Genomic DNA, 21,925 nt, shown 5'->3' on the forward strand with positions numbered 1-21,925 from the left:
GGGACAGATTCTGGGGAGAGAGATTTTTCCATGGACTGGAGGGGATGTGGTTTTGCTTGCTGCCTGCATCCCGTGGATGGGCTTTGATTGTTTGCGCAGCCTGGTTTCGGGCATGCCACGGCCTGGTGCCAGTCCATGGACCAGGGGTTGGGGACCGCTGACATAATGTTTCCAACATAGTACATGAGTCCAACAGGGCTAAAAATGCTTTGCTGCTGCTTTTTGTTTGTACTTGGTATCTGATACATCTAGCTGCAGTATCCAAGAATAATTAGCCAGCATTAATGGATTCCAGTTGGCCTGGCACTGATTTTCCATTGTGTCAGTGTCCTGGTGAAATCTTTCAGCATGTTCATCACTGACTAGATTTTCGGGAAAGAAGTCTAAGTGTGAATGTAGAAAATCTTCAGTGATATGTTGCACTTCATGGTTTTGTATGCTATAAGAAGTTTGTTGACCAGCTAAATGTAGTTTGGTGCTCTGTAGTTTACTAAAAAAATTCTCAACGACATCCTTAAATACATCTCAGGCAATTTTCTTTGATACCCCACCCCCCACTAACAGATGTTCAAATCACTTTGTCACAGATAATATATTTGATCGGTGGATCAACAGAATGACTTTCTTAATCTTGGCATCAGTTATTCTAAACATGTCTCCAAGTAACAAAAACCATCACTGTTCTTGTTTATTGTTTTCACAAAATTTTTCATCAGTCAGTTTTATGTAAAGTAGAGGCAAAAATACCTTTGTTGGGTCAACAAGTGGTTCATGTGCCACGTTTTTCTGTCCTGGAATCAAATTCTTTTGGAGTGACCATTTCTTTTTAATATAATGTGACACTCTTGCAACACTATACCATTTGCATATGTAACAATAGTATTTGGTATATCCGAACTGCTTTCCAAATAGCAGAGCCACTACTTTTGGATCTTCACAGATACGCCAGTTGTATTTGGTGTGCTGAATGTGCTTCAACAATTCCATGTTTCTGTATGTTTCTTTCATATATGAATATAACTCACCTGGGTATACATTACTATTGTGTAAAAACAGAAGATTTCTATGCAATGGTATATAAAAGGTTAAATTACAGATTATTTTCATGACTAGCAGACAAAAATCTATACCCAAAAGTGTTCAGGAAGCAAAATTTTCATTGTCCAGTGGATCCATTGAAATGTGTCTGTACTAAAGAGAAAAAAAGGGAACATACCATCTTTTTTCATCTTCGTATGTCTGCCTTTATATTTTAATTTCTGTCATTATGGGATAGATTCTGTGAGATTATATTTAAACATATTGAATTGCTGTACATTTATGAATGGTAGTGTTAACTAGTAAAAGATGTTAATTTTTTGTGTTCTCAATGTGGAAAGGTCCTAATAAGAAAGACTATTCACCTAAGGAGGAGAAGCTAGATGAAGGTGATGGGAGGCAAAGCAATGAACAACTGAGTCATCAGCCTTCTATACTTTCGAAATCCTTAATCCGCCCCACTGGAAGCGGGAATCTGTCAAACAAGAGGTATGCATTTCACAATAGTCTTTGTGAAATAAAATTACTAATAAAATTATTATTTATAACATAATTGATAACTTAACATTTAGAAGGGTAGTTCTGTCGACTGTATTATGTCTTTATATATTTGCCATATTCATTTTGAGCTTGCTGTAGGCTTGGTAGTGTTGAATAGAACTGCCACTGAGATGGATTGTATTATGATAAAGTATTTGTGGTCAGTTGAAAACTAGGAAGGTTAATGCTGAGCTAATTGTGAAAGAAACCAATTTTTGTTTTATTTCCTTTACAATATATTCTCAAACATTTGGATAATTATATTTAAGGAAATGTTTACAATTACAGCTTCTAAGGCAGTTTCCACTATAATTATACAGAGAAGATATTTCTTACTCTTTAATAATTTGCTGTTCTAGTGATGAAGAAGACACAAATTGGTTAATCACTTCTAAAAAAAAAATAGATATATAATTAATTTGAACAGAATTGGAGGTTCCAACCTCACCAGCCTCTATCATTATGTATTAAGAGGTTATAGCAGTTTTCCCCATTCCCCATGTGAGTAATTTTCTGTTAGTTAGTAGTCAGTTCACTTTCAGTTAATTCCTACATCTAGATCAAAGCAAGCACATATATTACCAGTGAAATATAGTTGATGTTTGCTTATTCATGTATTAAATACCAGCTAACTAATAATTAACTGGCAAAATGGGATAAAAGGCAAACAGAAGCATGAAAGAAAGAAGCATGAACTATGAGCAAGAATATTTTATATTTCCAATAGAAGAGAATATATATACCTCTCTGAGCTTGGTTAATTGCTTGAAGACATTTCATTACCCAACTAAATATCTATAAAACATTCAAAAGACACAATGTAAAGGTACGAAGAGAACAAAAAGAATAGGACCTGCTATATTTTCTCCAGGGACAACATCCATAAGCAGGAATTTATACCAGGCAAACAAACAAACAAAACAATCTCCTAATCAAGGAACTACTAAAGAGAAAACCATGCCCTCACCAACACTGGCAGGGCAGTTTCGTGTATATAAACGAGTAAATCCCACACTTCCAGTGGTGATATTTGCGTAATAAAACATCTGGAAGCAAAAAATATCAAGGATTTCACAGTTCAGTTCTGCGTTATGGTACATATATTCTCTTCTATAGAAAATATATCGATAATGTAAATTCTTGCCCATGTTTCTTTCTATAACTATCAAAAGAACACAGGGCTTTCCAAAGCCACTGGAAATAATGCCATGGCTAATATTGCTGTAATTGCTTATTTGCTGATTATTATCTGTTGGCTAAGCACTGTAATAATTAAACTTGCTATGGGTAATTAGCATGGGTTGTTCCAAAGGAAGTGGCCTTAATCCTTTTGTGTACATAATAGCACCAGAAGTGAGATGGACACTAAATGAACCCCTTCACTATTCTGTATTATTAAAGAAGCATTTGGTGGATAGGGATGATGTATTGAATCTGAAACCTGCTAGGTCAGGGGTGTCAAACACGATTTCATTGAAGGCCACATAACTCCCACACTATTTTACAGATGAATTTGACATTACAGGTAGTCCTCAACTTACAACAGTTTGCTTAGTGACCATTCAAAGTTACAACAGCACTGAAAAAAGTGACTTATTTTACAACTGTTCCGGTATCCCATGGTCACATTATCAAAATCCAGATCCTTGGCACCTGACTCATTTATGATGGTTGCAGTGTCCTGGGGTCACGCAATCACCTTTTGCAACCTTCTGATAAGGAAATTCAATGGTGAAGCCAGATTCAGTTACTATCTTAACAACTGAAGTGATTCACTTAACAACTGTGGTAAGAAAAGTTGTAAAATCGGGAATAACACAACAACAGAAATTTGGGGCTCAATTGTGGTTGTAAGTTAAGGACGATCTGTACATTCATTTTTAGACTTTTTAGTCTAATATCTTTTCATGAGAAACATGTTTTTGTGAAGTAACTAGCATGATTTAGTTATATTATTCCAGACCAGGGTTAATTCACATCATTACAAGCAGACAGCCATATCCAAGGAATACAAAAGAAACAAGCTATTCCTTCACCAGGTGATCCATATGCTCTACATACATACACTCACACACAATCAGAGACTGTATTGTTGGCATAAAAAAGGTAATGTGTTCTTGGGGACTAGGTAAAGAAATATTCCTTTCTGTATGCCTTGTTTCTTATAGTTCTCCGGCTAAGAAATCTGGCCTTAAAAAGTCTTTGCAATTTGAGCCATACACCTTTGATTGTGGATCTGAAGGTCAGAGCTCAGAGAATGCAGAAGTGTCAGCCTCTTCCTTCAACAGTCTTATAGGAATGATAGCAGAAACCTCTGAGGATAAGTACCGCCTTTTAGACCAGAGAGATAAAATTATGCGTCAAGGTAAGAGTTGTTGAAGTGGTTTGATAATGATACTTGAAATATAAATTGGGTGAGGATTTGTGAAGTCATGAAGCCATATACTTATTGTAACACAGCAATGAGGATATTATTATTGATATACAATACTAGGGTATTCAGGAATGTAGAATTGTAATACTTCCTATATTTTCCCCATAGTATTTTATTTTATTTTATGTTTAATTCTGGCAATTTCTAGTTGGGCTTGTGGTAGTGTACAATAAACAAAAATCAAATCAGGTTAGCTTTATTTCAGTCTTTTTGTTGTTCAGTCATATGCAATTTCCAGATATTACCTGTACAAGTTCTGCAGTTTTCTTGGCAGGCTTTTTAAAAGTAGTTTGCCTGCTTCCTAGGGCTGGAAGAAAGTGACCTGTTCAAGATCAGCCTGCTGATTATATGCCTAAGGGGGACTACAACTCATAGTTCTGTACTGCATGTTGTGATATGCAAAAAATTACTCAGATAACAATAAACCAAAATAAATATAACAGTGATAGATAAATAATACAGAAATAACCTTTAAAGCTTCAAATCATACCTTTCGTTACTGTAGCAAAAAAATAACAAGTCTATTGATGACAGGATTAAATAAATAAATGATTTCCCAAACAGCTCTGTTTCTAAGTCTTTTCTATAAGTCATTGATGGAGTCATCTTGATTTCTAATAGGAGGATATCCATAACGTAGGTCCCAATGATGAAAAGCAGGAGTTTCTTGCTTTCCTGTGGATCTCATAGTGAGAAAGAACCTTAAGCATCTATTTCTACAACATGCTCACTGAATGGGCAGAATCTACTTTTAAAAGGTGGTTTACTGGATACCTGAGTGTCAAACCGTGTAGTGTTTTAAAGATCAAAACCAGCACTTTGAAGTGGACCTGGAAACCTACTGGTCACCAGTACAAAGCCTTCTGCACCAGTATTTTGTTTGAATAGTAGTCTTCATCCATCAGTAAACAGGCTGCTGCATTGTGGAGATGCAGCTTTAGCTTTCAGTGGTCCAGTCAATAGTCAGGATGGTAGAATGGACTGCAAGATATTCACATCCACTAAGTCGTCCTAGGTTTGAGCATCACTGTTCTTCTGCATCCTGATTACCACTTGAACAAGACAGTATCCCCTAGACAGCCAAAGATCAATCTATACATTTATAATTCCTAGGGGGAAAATCAATAATGCATATATAATGTAGTTTTAAAAAAATTAGGTTTGCAAGGGTTCATTAGTGCCAGATACATAGAACTGTTGGTAGAGTCCTTATCTTCATAAATAGCTATTGTGGGACATCACTAATTGCAATACAATTTTCCTAGAGATGGCCAGAATAAAGCTAGAATAATTAAAAAAAAGTTGCTGAAATTTAAAATTTCCCCTTTTACTAATTGTACATCTTATGGATATATTATCAATTCATTTTATGAATCATTTTTAAACATGGACATTTTTCCATGAAAATGTAGCAAGTTTATTTTTGGAAAACATTTACCATATTTTTTGGAGTATAAGACGTACCTTTTTCCCCCCAAAAAAGAGGGTGAAAATCTGGGTGCGTCTTATACTCTGAATGTAGCCCCACCCAGCTTCTCAAATGGAGGTTTCAGACACTGAAAGAAGCTTCAGAAAAGAAGCCCCCAAACAGAGCTTCAGAAAAGAAGCCCCCAAATAGAGCTTCAGAAAAGAAGAGCGTTAAAATAGAGCGTTAGAGGCTTTTTTTTTTGAAGTTCTGTTTTGGAGGCTTTTAGAGGCAGAAAAAAAAGCAAAAAAAAAGCAAGGCACAGAGCTCACAACCAAAGAACTTGTTGCTAAAATTCACCCCTGGGAACAGCTGATTGGGGTATTCCCGGAGGCCATTCCACTTGCCAATCAGCTTTTTTCTTATTTTCCTCTCAAAAAACTAAGGTGTGTCTTGTACTCCAGTGCGTCTTATACTCCGAAAAATACGGTTTATGTATACCACTTTGTATATTTAAGGCAGAGAAGGTGGAACCATGCACCACAGGTAGTCCTTGACTTACAAGAGCTTGAGGGTCGAGGTTCGTTCTCGGAGCTTGTGGGTTGGTTTCCAAACATTTCGTTACCAGGCTAGGTAACATCTTCAATGGAGTTTAGGAAATGTCGGTGTCAGTGTTCTTCTGCTTATAATGGTTTCAGATGTGGGTGTGTCAAGTGAGGGTCTTGTTTTACAACAGCTTGTTTTTATAACGGTTCAAAATTACGACGGCCTTGAAATTGAGTGCTGATGCCTTCTAAAGCACTTTTGATCACTATAAAATATCGCACCCCTCCTGTGGGCATGTGCACTTTGGGTGCTTGGCAAGAAGCTCACATTTATGACTGGTTGCAGTGTCTCAATCACATGACCATGATTTATGATGTTTTTGGTTTTCTGCAAAAACCACCCATTTGGAAGAATGGCTTTGCTCAACAACATTACAGTTCACTTAACAACTGCATGATTTGCTTAACAATCATTATGATTTGCTTAATGACCATCATGAAAAATATTTGAAAAATGGGTCTGGTCATGTGGTTGTCTTGATATACAACCACAATGACTTATGACTAGATTTCTGGTCCCACTTGCAGTTGTAAGTCAAGAACTATTTGTACCTGGGCATAAGCCTATTGTTTTCATTGTTGTAAATATTGATCCTCTCTTTGCATGTGTACTTCTAGTGACATGAATACTCTATATCTTATCTATTTAGCTCGAGTAAAACAAATGCATCTTGGCAAAGCTAAAACCTTTGTTGGCACATGCCCAGATATGTGTCCAGAAAAAGAGCGTTACATGAGAGAAACAAGGAACCAACTTAGTTTTTTTGAAGTGATACCAGGAACTGACAAGGTAAAAATTGAATACTTTCCATGCAGAAATTCTCCTACTTCAGACTTATTATTCGTGTTTGCACACAGCGCTGTATTATATCCAAAATTTTAAGCATGTCTTTGTTTTGGAGCTCTTTTTTATGTGCTGAGGGTTATTGACACATTTTAAAGATACTTCATTCATTCCCAATTCCTTTGCCTATTATTTAATTTTGCACATGGTAAAGAGCTCTCTTTCTTAGACAAATACAAAAAATAGATTATGTAGCACCAACAAAACTATAATGAAGATTTTCTTTTCCAGATCTGAAACTTAGTTTGCTGCTTTTTACTTGAGACAGTTTAGATGATTAGGAAATCAAATAACATTTATTGGATTCAAATTAAATTTAGGAGTATGCTTTCATTCTGTGAGTTCCATTATTTTCCATTTTAAAAAGCTATTTCTTGTTACAGATCTGTATTTAAAAAATATGTGAGAAATTTGAAAAAAGTGAATAAATTTTAGTTCTTGGTTCTTTTTTTTCTTCTTCAGTTATTGTTTAATGGATTTGAAAAAAGATCACAGGTACTCTGTTGAGATGTTTTGTCAACAGTAACAAATTCTTATCTGATTTTGTATGAGTTCATCATCTCTTATTAAGCTTTATTATATATCATTAGTGGGACCATTTACAGTGGCTGAAGAATGGCATATATCCTCATCCAAAGTCAAAACTATCAAAATAGAATATTTAATATTAAATATAAGATCCTCTCTTGAAAATCTTTTTAAAATATGGGAAATGGTTCCAGAATCTAAACATGGTGTGCCTCTCCAGAGTTCTTTCTGACATGAAATTCTAATTCATTTTACTAATTGTAAAATAATTTATAGTCTACACTGTTTTAAAATTATATTAATCAAAATCTAGATTCTGCTGTAGAAAATGTAATCACATTCTTACATATCATGTTTCCCCAAAAATAAGACCCTGTCTTATATTTTTTTCAACCCTGAAATAAGCGCTTGGCCTTATTGCCATGCACTCAAAAGCCCGATTGGGCTTATTATCAGGGGATGTCTTATTTGGGGGGAAAACAGGGTACTATATTAAATACTTATAAATCATTTGATTTGGACCCTTAATCAGGAAGGAATCTATTACAGTATCCCTGACAGATAGCTGACTTGGTTTGAAATCTACTGCAGTTCTAGTAAACTATTCTATTGTTTAACCATTCTTTACAATAATGAATTAATTTCCATAATGAAGATTGAACTGTAAACAGCACTGTAAAACTGGCAAATCTTTTCCTGTTCCTCTCTTATATTAAAACTGAAATGTGAAGATAGGTCTGTTGTTATCTAGCATTCAGAAGATCCAGCTGTGAGTCCATTCTGAACAATATAAACTCACTATATGACTTTGAACAAATCACTGTCTTTCAGCCCAACCCCTCTCATAGGTAGTCATTGCAAAGGAAAAATGAAAAATGTCCATTTAAGCTACCTTGGATTGCTGAAGAAAAGGTGGGATATAAACTTCAATCCAGAATTTTACTGAGGAAATTATTTTCTTTCTTTGAGGTTGACCATGCGGCAGCAATAAAAGAGTATAGTAGGTCTTCTGCAGACCAGGAAGAACCTTTACCACATGAACTGAGGCCTTCGGAAGTATTAAGCATGACCATGGACTATTTAGTAACTCGTATCATGGACAAAGGAGAAGGGAACTACAGAGAGTGGTATGATTTTGTCTGGAACAGAACCCGAGGGATAAGAAAGGTAACCATAAAAAAAAAAGGATTGTTATTTCATAGAATAAATACAATTAGAAGGATAAGGCTGAAGGAAATAAAAAGGCAAGGAAGAGGGACACATTGTGGAGACAGCAAAATAATGCTTACCTATTCCCTCAAACACCACACATTCTTGACCTTAGTTCTCAAACCTATCTACCTACCTTCCTACCTACCTACTTGTTTATAAAATTTATAGGCCTCATCAAGGTAATTCTGGGCTGCTTCAGTCATAAACATATGGAAGGTATTGAGATTCGGTCTTTCTCTGTCTCTTGCTGTCTTTGAACATTAATTCTATTTGTGCTGCTTGATTTCTTGTTTGCCTGGTTTTTTTTACACTTCCACTTCCTCTTGTACCTGGAAATATTGGTTAATCTGCATCACCTTTTTATCTTCTGCTGTTCTACTAATGAAAAAAGTGATCTCTTTTAACTTTTAACTCTTTTAACTTCTTGGGTTAGGATCCGGAGGTGTTTGGAAGACCTTCATTTACATTATAAAAGCATTAATTGAGATTTATCGAAACATATAATTAAGAATAGTTACATAAAGTTTGTAAGTAAATTTTGATGAGTTTTATTTTGTTGGAATTTTATAATTCTAACAATTTGCCATTTTATGTTTGGCTAGGATATAACCCAGCAACATCTGTGTTCTCCTCTGACTGTTTCCTTGATTGAAAAATGTACCCGTTTTCATATTCACTGCTCCCATCATTTGTGCGAAGAACCCATGTCATCATTTGATGCAAAAATTAACAATGAAAACATGACTAAATGTCTCCAGAGTCTGAAGGAGATGTATCAGGACCTTGCAAACAAGGGTATTTACTGCAAGGGTGAAGCAGAATTTAGGGGATACAATGTCCTCCTGAACCTCAACAAGGGGGATATTCTCAGGTGACTTTTAAAATGTTTACAACATTGATTTGACTTGTTTTCACTACAAACATTTCATTGCATTGTTCATAAATCTTGTCAGGAAAAGAATGAATCACTTTTAATATAGAGAAGTGTAACTATATGATGGGGTGTTCAGTGTTGTTTGATTAGGATCTGCATTCCAAAAGATAGACAAGCCAGCATTAAAAAGTAGAACACTAATAGGTAAGAGCAAAAATGCAGTTTAAAATATTTATTATTTTAAATTGATCAAAATATCATTGGATAATATAATATTAATTATTACAATTTGCTGGGAACATTTATAAGAGTTCTGAGGGTTATATTTAAAGGATCTCTGGACATTTTTTGAACTTGTTGCTGATTTTCAGTGCAAAATTAGAAGAGACCAAAGCTTTATTACCATCTAATAGTGCCAAAGACAAAACCATCCATCTATCATTAGTTTTTTTAAATTATCTACCCCAGAACAGTGGTTCTTGCTAGTTGCTAATAACAAATTATATACTGTTTTTTAAATCAATAGGATAGCTGTTTTTGTTCAGCAGTATTAAATTGTCCAGGTAGTAGGCTTCTTCTCAGTAGATAGACATTGTTAATTATTTGTCCCCCCCAATAGTCTATTTCTCTTTTGTAATAAAGAGAATTACTTAAAAGTAAGGTTAAATAATCCATACATTTCATAAATTTACTTTTGCAAAAGTATGCTTTTCAAGCCAGAATAAAACAGTTGTAAGTTACAATAGCTAGTTCAAAAGCAAAGAGTTGAGGCACCTTAAAGGTTAACAGATTTATTATGATATGTACTTCATCAGCAACAACTTCTTTCATCAGACCCATGAAAAAGTTGATTACTGTCTTAATATTGATTTAAAAGATGATAAATTGACAAAGTTGAGAGGTGCAAGAGATTGTTTTCATTCGTTTATATTAACTTCATTACTGTGTCTTCTGATTGTTCAATCAAATCCTTATATCTATCCATATCTGTTTTTATTTGCAGTCCAGGGAAAACTCTGTCATGGCATTTATTCTGGTCTAAAGACTACTTTGATAATAATTATTGTAAATTTGTTCACATGTTTTACTTAGCTGTAGTGTGATGTCTTTTGGCTTACTGTGCTGTGAGTTGGTGTTATGTGAGGATCAGATCACTGATTCACAGCACTTTGAATTAAAAATAATTAGTTCAGCCATTGCTTTTGCTTAGCATATTAACATAGCTATCCATCTTTCATTAATAATGTATATATTTTAAAATAAATATTTAGATACTGAAATAAACGTTTCAAATATTTTGTGGCAGTTTTAAATTTAAACGCATAATTCTGTATGAATTTCAAGCTCAACTATCCCAAAGTTTTTGCAACTTCTTTTAAAGCACCTGTTCCATGCTTCCATTGTGAATAAAAAAGTAAGTGAGCTTTTTTCCATCTTTATCTCAACAGAGAAGTGCAACAGTTTCGTCCATCTGTCCGAAACTCCCCTGAAGTTAGATTTGCAGTTCAAGCTTTTGCTGCATTAAACAGCAATAATTTTGTCAAATTTTTCAAACTTGTTCAAACAGCATCTTACCTGAATGCATGCTTGCTTCATTGCTATTTCAATCAGGTAAGAAATTACAGCCATTTTAATGGTTATTATATTACACAGTGCAAAGGTTTTTTAGTATTATATTACATTACATTGCATAACAGACAACTTCTGTATTCTTATAACAGACTATTTAAATTTTCTATGCATCCTGATGGATCAATGTGCCTTTTGCAAAACAGATAAAATCCTGAAAATCCTGATAATAGTAATGATTTCCCACTAAGCTTTTCAAGTGGGTAGATTTTATTATAGACCTAAGCAAGGTAGTAGACCAAGTATTTTCATTGGTGGACAATGATTAACTTTGTTTTTAAAAGTAGTCTTCTCCACTGATAGGATTCCATGGTTGGTGTTTTCCAAGGACATATTTAGTACAACTGTAGACATGGTTTTATGAGTTAAGACTGAGCTCTTTTTTAAAATATAACATCAAGAAACCTACAAGCATATAACAAACAGTGAAGACATGAATACTTTTCAATGTATTGTTGAGCTTCCAGTATTCATAGCATTGCAGAGATACTTTAGAACCAGTAATATAGACTTCTTTGTCTTTTGCATAAACAAAAGGAAATCTTTATTGTTAAAGATGATCTTCTTAATATTTGTACAGCTTTATTTTTTCCCCAAAAGGTTTCCCCAAAAATGCTGTGTGACCTATGGCCAATACAACTTCCAAACCATTGTAGTTGTGCATGAAACATTCAACTATCTCCCCCCTCCCAATTAATATTTGACAGAGACCATAACATACTTTTAATTTTAGGATTATGTAATAGAATGTTATAAAGTAATGAAGATATTAATATCTCTTAAAATATTTTTCAGATTCGTAAAGATGCTTTAAAGTGTCTCAATTTTGCTTATACTGTGAACTATCAGAGATCCACTATCTTTCCACTGGAGAATATCGTTCGCATGTTGCTGTTTAGAAACCTTGAAGAAGCAACTGATTTTATAAGTTATTATGGGTTGGGGGTGTCTGATGGGTAAGTGGTTGTTTTACGTAACAGGATGGGGAGTTTAAACGAGGTGATCATGTGGGTTAATATCTGTCACAATTCCAACAGTAATGGGCAGCGTCTATTATGGTTGTGAATTGAGGATTTCCTAAGACCAATTCCAATTAATTGATTCAGTTTTATGCATTAAATAGTATCTGACACAGAAACTGTTCTAGTTTAATTTTAATATTGGATTGGCTACGTGTTCCCCTTGTATAATAAAATATTAATCTCCTTTCTGTTATCATTTTAACATCTGCCTGAATAATCCATGATTGAAGATCTCAGATGTTGAAACTGTTTGAACTGGTTTTTGACAGATGATTGGACAATACAGTAGTAAAAATGTTGTGATAAACTTGACATATGACAGAATCTGCAGATTTATTTATTTATTTATTTGGTTTATATAACCTACAATCAGGTACCAAGTCCACTGTGCCCTAGGTTTTTTATTGGAAAGCACTTGCCACAGATGTTTTTTTAACTGATTTAAAATAACTCTACAAAGCCAAAAAGCTGGGGTTTTTTATTGTTCATATACATAATTTCTACAAATATAATGTACTTAATATATTATATTTGGACAGTGCAACTGTTTGTGTCAGGCCTTTTATGTTTTTAAGTGGGATTCATATTAATTAATTAATTTGATGGTCACATCAAAGGAGAGATAAATTAAGACACTATTATGATTTATTGTAGATGTGTTTTGAAAAAAATCCATGTGAAATAGTTCATTATAATCTTGAAATCACCTAATAACATGTTCTGTACTTCCCCTACACAGTTCTGTGGAATTGAATCGATCTGCCTTTTTGGAACCAGAAAGCTTGCCCAAACCAAAGAAATCACTGTTTGTTGGGCAGAAGCTCACTCTGCCTATTGGAGAAATTGTCAGTGGGGGGCCTCTACAGCACATGACTCCTCATGTACCTTTGTGCAGTTTTAATGCTCAAAACAAGTACACAGGAGAGAATTCAGTAGTGGATTCAGCCAGCAATCTTCAGAAAGTCAGTGTTGATATAATAGGTAAGAAGCTACAGTCACAGAATGACGATAGGAAATATGATTGTTTCCTAGAACCTATTATAAAAAATATACTGGCTGCCGTAGTTTGCATTTACTATAGATATTTCATCATTCTGAAACTTTACACTGGATTCTAATTGTAGGTATTTGAGGTAGTAATAAATGTAGGAGGGGTACTTACTTTTTCCACATGCAAATTTGCATTTATGTTTATAGCAATTATATAATGGCTTACAATGGATTACTAGAGATTAACAATTGTTTTTCTCAATGACTGAGCTTCTGATCCTAATTGCGGTTGTAAGTCAAGGATTGTCTATAAAAGGACATATTTGTTATATCCCCTTTATCAATATTGCTGAAATGAAGATCAAATATCTGTATTTTGAAATAATTTGAAATTGTCAAAAAATGCAAGGGGGTATAGTCTCTTTAACATATGACTGTTCTTTGATTTAGATTGTTAAACATAAATGTTTAATGTGAAAATAATTCATTCCAAATCTGAGTATTAATTCATCTGGCTGGGTATTCTGTTATAATAGACGTCTCTAGCAAAAATATTTTACAGTTCAGGTTTCTGAGGTAATTTCCCTAAACCATACCTTTACTCTTGTTTTCAGAAACCAACCTGGAAAAGTCTGCCCTGGATTGAAAAAAATGTTTTTAAAAGTTATGAAAATATTGTTTCTCTTGCTTAATAGCTTGATATTTTACTGCCTGTTTTTGCCCACAGAACCAAGAATAGGAGAGGAAAATGTAAAAATGGAAGCACTTCAATCTCAATCTTCATTTTTACTTCGACCATTTCCATCTTCACTGGTGCCTTCCTCTGCAGAGTCCATCTTCCAGCCCATCTCACAACCGTTGTCTCCCACACCAAAGCATCAGCCTGAATATAGTGATATGGTGAGAAGCATCTGACATTTCTTAAATTATCACACCTTTTTAAAAAAAATAATTTTAGATTTCTACTTTTGTTTTAATGTAACAATTCTTGATATAAGAGATGTAGTTATAGAAACTTAAAGGTAGACTATGGTGTAAAAATAATACTAGTGATTGAGAAAATGATCTTTTCCCCCTCAAAATGGAACATACAATCCCTCAGAATATGCAGCTTCTCCTGGCACTTGTACTTCCTTCCTTCTACAGAATTTTGCCATCAGTTCTTGGTGTTCCTATTCTTCCCAGTGAATAAGTGTAAGGAAAGCTTCTGCATTCAGCTGAAAGGTTTTATATTACTTGATTCTGATCCTTGCCTTAGGGGTCTCGGTTTGATAGGGATAACGAATGGAAGGGTAATTCCAGCTCTTTGTTTGCTTGCATCCTATCTTAATTTTTTATTTTTATTTTTGCAAATAAGGCAGCAACCATCCAATACATCTTCCTTCTGTTTTCACCAGAACAATAAGCCTGTGAAATGGGTTGGGCTGACAGTGACTGGCCCAAAGTCACTCAGCTGGTTTTCACGGCTAAAGTGGAACTTGAATTCATGGCTTCTCAGTTTCTAGCTTGGTACCTTAACCACTAGATCAAGCTGGCTCTCAAACCAGGAGAAGTTTTCTCTGCAGAATACTTGGAAGACAAAACAGTCTTCCTGCCCTTGAAAAATCGGTTTCTATAAGCAGAGCCCTGCATTCTGTTTTAACCCTCTTTTCAATTTTTTCCACTTCCCCTTTCTTTAATTCAGAAAATTTCACTAGGCAAACTTTTTAGGCTTTTACTCCACCCTGATAAGAATTCTGATATTTAGAGACTGAGTAGTATTGTAATATTGCCTTAAATTCTCTATGTTATCAAATGTTTCCATTTTAATATTGTGCTACCATGTACTGTACCATTTTATTTATCTTGGTTTTACAAATATGTGCTAAAAACAGTGTTGAAGGCTAATTCTTACTCTTTGCTTCTTAATGACAGGACATTTTAGAAATAGCTAAAGACCTTATGTATGAGGTACTAGAACAAGAATGCAAAGAAATCAGCCGTGCTGGAGCAGACTATGTACAAACAGCAATATGGTATGTATAGATATTGTTTTTAATGATATTTTGGAAACAGGTAGTGGTGTTTGCTCATTTGTCATTGTAGACATATCCTGAATACTATAATAAGTTAATGCAACTTTCTCTAATGTGGACATGCTCCAAACGTGCATTATAACTTCCCAAATTATGTAGCCAGCATGGCTTTTACTAAGAATTCTAGCAGATGAACATGCTCAGGTTGGGGACGATTCAGATAAAACATTGATCAAGGGTTGATATTGGATAACTTTTCTAATTTAGCACTATATTTAGAGAGAACATGAGAAATGCCACTTTTTTTGTCTGATGCTTTATCATTATCTTTATTTTTATTTAAAATTCAAACTATTACTTGAATATTTTAATATTCAATATAGTTTAAAATAATATAATATTATATTATTTTAAATAAAAAAATAATATTTTTTTTATTTAAATTAAATTAAAAATAAATAATAAATAAAATATTAAATAAATAAAATATTTATTATTTTATTTATAAATAAATAAAATATTAAATAAATAAAATAAAATATAAATAAAATAATAAATAAAATATAAAAATAAATAAATAAATAATATATAAAATAATAAAATAGTTTAAAATTTAAACTATTACTTTGAACATCCAGGAAAATTTAAGTTTCAACTTTTATAAATAATTCATACCAGTACTACATCAGTCTCTCTTTGTTTAGAGAAAAGTCTAAAGGTATCAGAAGGTAGTATCTTTCAACTGAAATCTTTTCTGTTACTCTTGAGCCTTTTGGCATTAAAACTAACATCTGTTTTCTTTCTTCATAGCTCTTTTTGTTCTCACTTCATCATCTTCCAAATCTTCTTGGTTAGATGTGAATGGGAGAAGTTTTTTTTTTTAACTTGCAGTCAGATAGGAAGGGCTTATTGCTTTAGAATTTCAAGAAGGCCTTTTTGTGTCACTCATCTCTCAGATAATCAGTCTTCTTTAAAACAGGATTTCTATATTATCTGTAAGGCTTCTGCAGTTTCAGCACAACTCTTCCCATACTTGTCTGACAGAAGGTTCAAGGAAATGGTTTTATTGTCCTTGTGAGCCGTCCAAAGTTGTGTTAAAGTTTGGAAGCCATAAATATCTGTTAAATAAATATTTTCTATAATAGATTTCCTTAGATTAACAAAAACCACCTATAGGACTGTGTGAAATCTTTCTGTGCATAGAAAAGCATTTTTGACCCCTTCTGCCACCACTTTCTGCCAAGAAAGATAAATTAAATTAATACTGATATTCCTTTATTATAACCAGCCAGATGACAAGATGATGCAGCAGGTTTTTTTGCTGATAAAACATAGATTGTGGCTTAAATGCAATAGTATATTTATTTATTTAAATTTGTTTTTTGTTTTTAATTCAAGTGAGATACTGGGTTTATGTAGTAGACTCATTGGTCTATGTTTGGATATAACTGGAAAATTTAAACTTAGAAGAGTCTTGTACAAGGGTGTCAAAACTGGCAGCCCACGGGCCGCATGCATCACTCACAGGCCATCCCTACTTCCAGCTCCACAAAGGGGAAAAACATCACTATACGTCATGTGATGGCAACGTGACACTGTGAGTTTAACACCCCTGGTCTTACAGGTAGCTAGAAGAAGAAAAGTGTATGCAGCTTTGTGTCTTTAACCAGAGACCTCACTCCAGGGACATTACTCTTAAGTTTTCCCAATAAGGCATACACACCAATTATACACACCAATTATAGCATAGCTATAATAAAAATAAAAAAATAATAAAAATAGCATATGTTTAAAACTACAGATAGTTTTTGATTTATTATCATTTGTTCAGCAATTGTTCAAAATTGCAACTGTGCTGAATGAATGGGCTTCCAACATTTGAGCTACCACAGCATCCTGTCAATCACATGATTGCAATGTGGGTGCTTGGTGCCCACTCATAATTACAATGTGGCAGCATTCCATAGTCAAATGATCACAATTTCTAATATTTCATGCTGTCTTTTCATGAGTGGGGAAGTGGGACAAGTTGGAAGTTGCGGTCACATAAGGTCCTTTTTGAACAACTCAGTCCCAGTTGCCATTGTAACCCAAGGACTACCTGTATCTTTATTATAGCTTAGAGTTTCATGTACCTATGTTGGTATAAAACTAAAACAAATAGGTTGCTCTACTTACAATCTCTACTTTCAAAATTGCACTTGCAGCAAAAACCAGGCAAAGACTTAGAAGCACATGTGCACAGGCTAAAGGCCTCTCCTTGCAAGGGTCAGTCGCCATACATAATTCACAATTCCCTCTCCTCTGAATCAAGATCATTGATTTAGGGGTTTAGGCTGGTTTCTTAGGTAAAAAAACAGGAGATTGTAAATTCTAGTCCTGCCTTGGGTATGAAAGCCAGCTGGTTGTCTTTGGGCCAATCATCTCTTAGCCCAATTCACCTCACAGGGTCAGTGTTGTGGGACAAATAGGAAAAGTATTAGATATGTTCATTACCTTGAATTATTTATTTTAAAAAATAATAAAGGTGGGATTAAAAATAAATAATCAAATTCCATCTAAATCAGAAGACAATCTTATATAGTTTAGGGGATTGTATTTTACATGCCTCTCTTAGGAATCATTTTTCTCAAATTTTTTAGTAAGTATATTACTGGAAGCATGTATAACAAAATCTCTTGAGTCTACTTTTCATCATAAAGAAATCTGAGGCCCAGCAAGCAAATTAGTCAAACAGATAATGGACCTTCAATAGGTATATCAAGCTCATTTGAAGCCATTAAGGGTGTGTGTGGGGTACTCATTATATCACAGTCTCTGCAATCGCAGTAGGTTTTTTTTTTTAATTTGAATTTATATCCCGCCCTTCTCCGAAGACTCACGGCGGCTTACGTTGTGTTAAGCAATAGTCTTCATCCATTTGTATATTATATACAAAGTCAGCTTTATTGCCCCCAACAATCTGGGTCCTCATTTTACCTACCTTATAAAGGATGGAAGGCTGAGTCAACCTTGGGCCTGGTGGGACTTGAACTTGCAGTAATTGCAAGCAGCTGTGTTAATAACAGACAGACTTAGTCTGCTGAGCCACCAGAGGCCCTACTGGAAAAGACATCATAAGGCAGGGGTGTCAAACTTGCAACCCGCAGGCTGGATGCATCACACGATGGGCACGCCCACCCCCGGTTTAGCAAAGGGGGAAAAAGTGATAATGTGACAACTTGTGTTTGATACCCCTGTCATAAGGGAATTGGCATACTCAAGAATTCTCAGACCAGTGAACACTGGCTTAGGCCCACCAAAACAACAGTTTCTCATTCACTCTGCTAGGAAAATAAGATTCACAGTATGTATTATTTTAGAAGCAAATATTTCATAAAATTTGCAGCTTTTAAAAAGTTGTACTTGTTTTTTGCAAGATGAAAAGAAGTAAGTGAACGAGAAAATTTATTTATTTATTTATTATTTATTTATTTGATTTTTATACCGCCCTTCTCCCGAAGGACTCAGGGCGGTGTACAGGCAAAAATAAAACAGATAATACAATATACAATTTAAAAAGCAGATTAAAAAACTTATTTTAAAATTAGCCTGATAAGTTAAAATATACTAGACTAAAAAACCCCATTTAAAGTTAATTAATAAAATTTAAAATTAATAAAATTCAATTCAAGCCAGCCCCGCGTGAATGAAAAGATGTGCCTTCAGTTCGCGACGGAAAGTCCGAAGGTCAGGTATTTGGCGTAAACCCGGGGGAAGCTCGTTCCAGAGTGTGGGAGCCCCCAGCCGACATTGGGGACACTGGGGACCGCCAGCCGACATTGTTTGGCGGACGGCACCCTGAGAAGTCCCTCTCTGTGAGAGCGTACGGGTCGGTGGGAGGCATGTGGTAACAGCAGGCGGTCCCGTAAGTACCCAGGCCCTAAGCCATGGAGCGCTTTAAAGGTCATAACCAACACTTTAAAGTGCACTCGAAAGGCCACAGGTAGCCAGTGCAGTCTGCGCAGGAGCGGTGTTACGTGGGAGCTACGCGTAGCTCCCTCTATCACCCGCGCAGCTGCATTCTGGACTAGCTGAAGCCTCCGAGTGCACTTCAAGGGGAGCCCCATGTAGAGAGCATTACAATAATCCAAGCGAGAGGTAACGAGCGCATGAGTGACTGTGCACAAGGCATCCCGATCAAGGAAGGGGCGCAACTGCCAAACCAGGCGAACCTGGTGGAAGGCCCTCCTGGAGACGGCCGTCAAATGATCTTCAAACGACAGCCGATCATCCAGGAGGACACCTAAGTTGCGCACCCTATCCTTTGGGGCCAGTAACTCGCCTCCAACAGTCAGCCGCGGCTGCAGCTGACTGAATTGGGATGCCGGCATCCACAGCCACTCCGTCTTGGAGGGATTAAGCTTGAGCCTGTTTCTCCCCATCCAGACCTGTACGGCTTCCAAACACCGGGACAGCACTTCAACAACTTCATTGGGGTGGCCCGGGGTGGAAAAGTACAGCTGAGTGTCATCAGCGTACTGCTGGTATCTCACCCCGAAGCCACTGATGATCTCACCCAACGGCTTCATGTAGATGTTGAACAGCAGGGGCGAGAGAATCGACCCCTGTGGTACACCACAGGTGAGGCACCTCGCGGTTGACCTCTGCCCCCCTGTCAACACCGTCTGCAACCGGTGGAAGCAAAATAATTTTATGGATATTTAATGGGATGAGGAGAGACCAGAGAAGCATAGGAAGGCAGAGAAAACAGAGGCTGGGAAGGTTGAAGGAATAGCAAATGGAGCAGTGAAACATTGGAGGAGGAGGAGAAATCAGCATTGGGTAAAGCTGAGGGTTTTGGGATGGAGTGGCAGGTAAGGATGAGAGGGCACTGCCATAGATTTGCACTGATGTTTCAGTGCTGGGTATTTCTACTTATGTGAGCAATAGGACTAGGGCAGTGATGGCAAACCCTTTTTTCCTCAGGTGCCTACACCTACAATGCAATCCTCCCCTGTGCGCCTGCCCCAGCACATGCATGTGTGACCCCCTCTGCTGCCCCACCCCTGTGCATGCATGCATGACCCCTCTGTTGCCCTGCCCCCCACACATGTGTACACAACCCCCTCACCCATGCCCCGTTTTGGGCCTAGCAGGTCTCCCTGAAGCCTCTAGAGGCTGGAAACAGCCCGTTTCCGGACTTCTGGTAGGCCTGTTTTTCTCCTTCCCCAGGCTCCGGAGGCTTTCCTGGAGCTAGGGGAGGGCCAAAATGGCCTCCTCCGGCTTCCCGGAGGCCCGAACCGCCAGTTTTTGGACTTCCGGTAGGCCTAGTAGGCCTATTTTTCGCCCTCCCCAGGCTCTGGAGACTTTCCTGGAGCCTGGGGAGGGTGAAAATGGCCTCCCTCAGCCCCCTGGAGGCAGGAAACGGCCCATTTTTGGACTTCCGGGGGGCTCATTTTTTGCCCTCCCAGAGCCTCCACACGAGCCCTGTACTTACCTGGCATGCAAAACGGGTCACATGGAGACTCTAGGAGGGGAGGGGTGACGTGGGCAGGGCCAGTCGAAAATCAGCTGGCTGGTGCACACATATGTGCTGGAGCTGGCCTAGGGCAACGGCTTGCGTGCCCGCAGATATGGCTCCACATGCCACATGTGGCACACATGCCATAGGTTCGCCATCATGGGACTAGGGGATTATTCTGGTAAATCAACATTACCTAAAATACTTGGGTTGTTTATGCTCAAATTTTAATTAAATTTTATTTTGGAGATGAAACTTCTATTTTAATATTGATGGGTTAATATATGTAACTTGGTTGTGCAAGTGAATAAGAAACACCTGTGTCAAGGAGCTGGTGAAGTTGTAGAAAATTTAGAAATGTGCAGCTGGTTCTTTCAATTAAGGCTTCACAATGAATTTTATTTCTTTTATAGGGTCTCTGACGCTACTGTACATGAACTAGTTACAGAAGTGATGTCTGGAATTTTGAGGCAAATTGCATCTGTTGTAATAAATGAAGAAAAGGAAAGATTTGAAGAAGAAAAGCGTCAGGCTGAAAAAGAGAAGTAACTTTTATTTAACATTTGTTCTGACACAGTTTAAAGTTTCAGTGTGTATAAATTGCAGTACTACAATATATTGCAGTATTGTGTTCTCTGAGCCAATCAGATGTAATGATAAAGAGAGAAATTCATTCAATTATACATGCAAAGAGACATAACAGTGACTGTTGGAGGAATACCTCTATAGTTAAGTTTGCCTGAATCTGCCAAGTATCCATTCACCATGCACCTTGCTATTTTTTCTTTATTTGCATTTATATCCCGCCCTTTTCCGAAGACTCAGGGCGGCTTACACTATGTTAGCAATAGTCTTCATCCATTTGTATATTATATACAAAGTCAACTTATTGCCCCCAACAATCTGGGTCCTCATTTTACCTACCTTATAAAGGATGGAAGGCTGAGTCAACCTTGGGCCTGGTGGGACTTGAACTTGCAGTAATTGCAAGCAGCTGTGTTGTAAATGTTGTACCTTGATGAACTTATCTTTTCTTTTATGTACACTGAGAGCATATGCACCAAGACAAATTCCTTGTGTGTCCAATCACACTTGGCCAATAAAAATTCTACTCTATTCTATTCTATTATAACAGACTGTCTTACCAGCCTGAGCCACCAGAGGCTAGTTATTCGTTTGGCCATTGTATACATATGTAGATCAGTTAACATATAGAACTCCTTCATACTCTAGGGAATCTGGCTGCTAATGGGTATGAGTAGATTGCATGCTGTCATATTCCCTCT

At 36.3% G+C, this 21,925-nt stretch overlaps 1 protein-coding gene across 2 annotated transcripts in view; it reads left to right on the plus strand.

Annotated features, from left to right (window-relative positions):
* MCM3AP (minichromosome maintenance complex component 3 associated protein) overlaps nucleotides 1-21,925 on the plus strand; it is a 55,133-nt gene that overhangs the window by 7,347 nt on the left and 25,861 nt on the right. For both annotated transcript variants that reach the window (XM_058184633.1, XM_058184643.1), the window contains 11 exons: nucleotides 1,380-1,527; nucleotides 3,747-3,943; nucleotides 6,673-6,812; nucleotides 8,364-8,561; nucleotides 9,209-9,477; nucleotides 10,929-11,091; nucleotides 11,905-12,065; nucleotides 12,871-13,112; nucleotides 13,849-14,021; nucleotides 15,036-15,136; nucleotides 21,053-21,184. In XM_058184633.1, coding sequence (XP_058040616.1) covers nucleotides 1,380-1,527; nucleotides 3,747-3,943; nucleotides 6,673-6,812; nucleotides 8,364-8,561; nucleotides 9,209-9,477; nucleotides 10,929-11,091; nucleotides 11,905-12,065; nucleotides 12,871-13,112; nucleotides 13,849-14,021; nucleotides 15,036-15,136; nucleotides 21,053-21,184 — 1,924 coding nt within the window. The remainder of the gene's footprint in view (nucleotides 1-1,379; nucleotides 1,528-3,746; nucleotides 3,944-6,672; nucleotides 6,813-8,363; nucleotides 8,562-9,208; nucleotides 9,478-10,928; nucleotides 11,092-11,904; nucleotides 12,066-12,870; nucleotides 13,113-13,848; nucleotides 14,022-15,035; nucleotides 15,137-21,052; nucleotides 21,185-21,925) is intronic.

Source organism: Ahaetulla prasina, chromosome 1, assembly GCF_028640845.1.
Source record: "Ahaetulla prasina isolate Xishuangbanna chromosome 1, ASM2864084v1, whole genome shotgun sequence".
Lineage (NCBI taxonomy): Eukaryota > Metazoa > Chordata > Lepidosauria > Squamata > Colubridae > Ahaetulla > Ahaetulla prasina.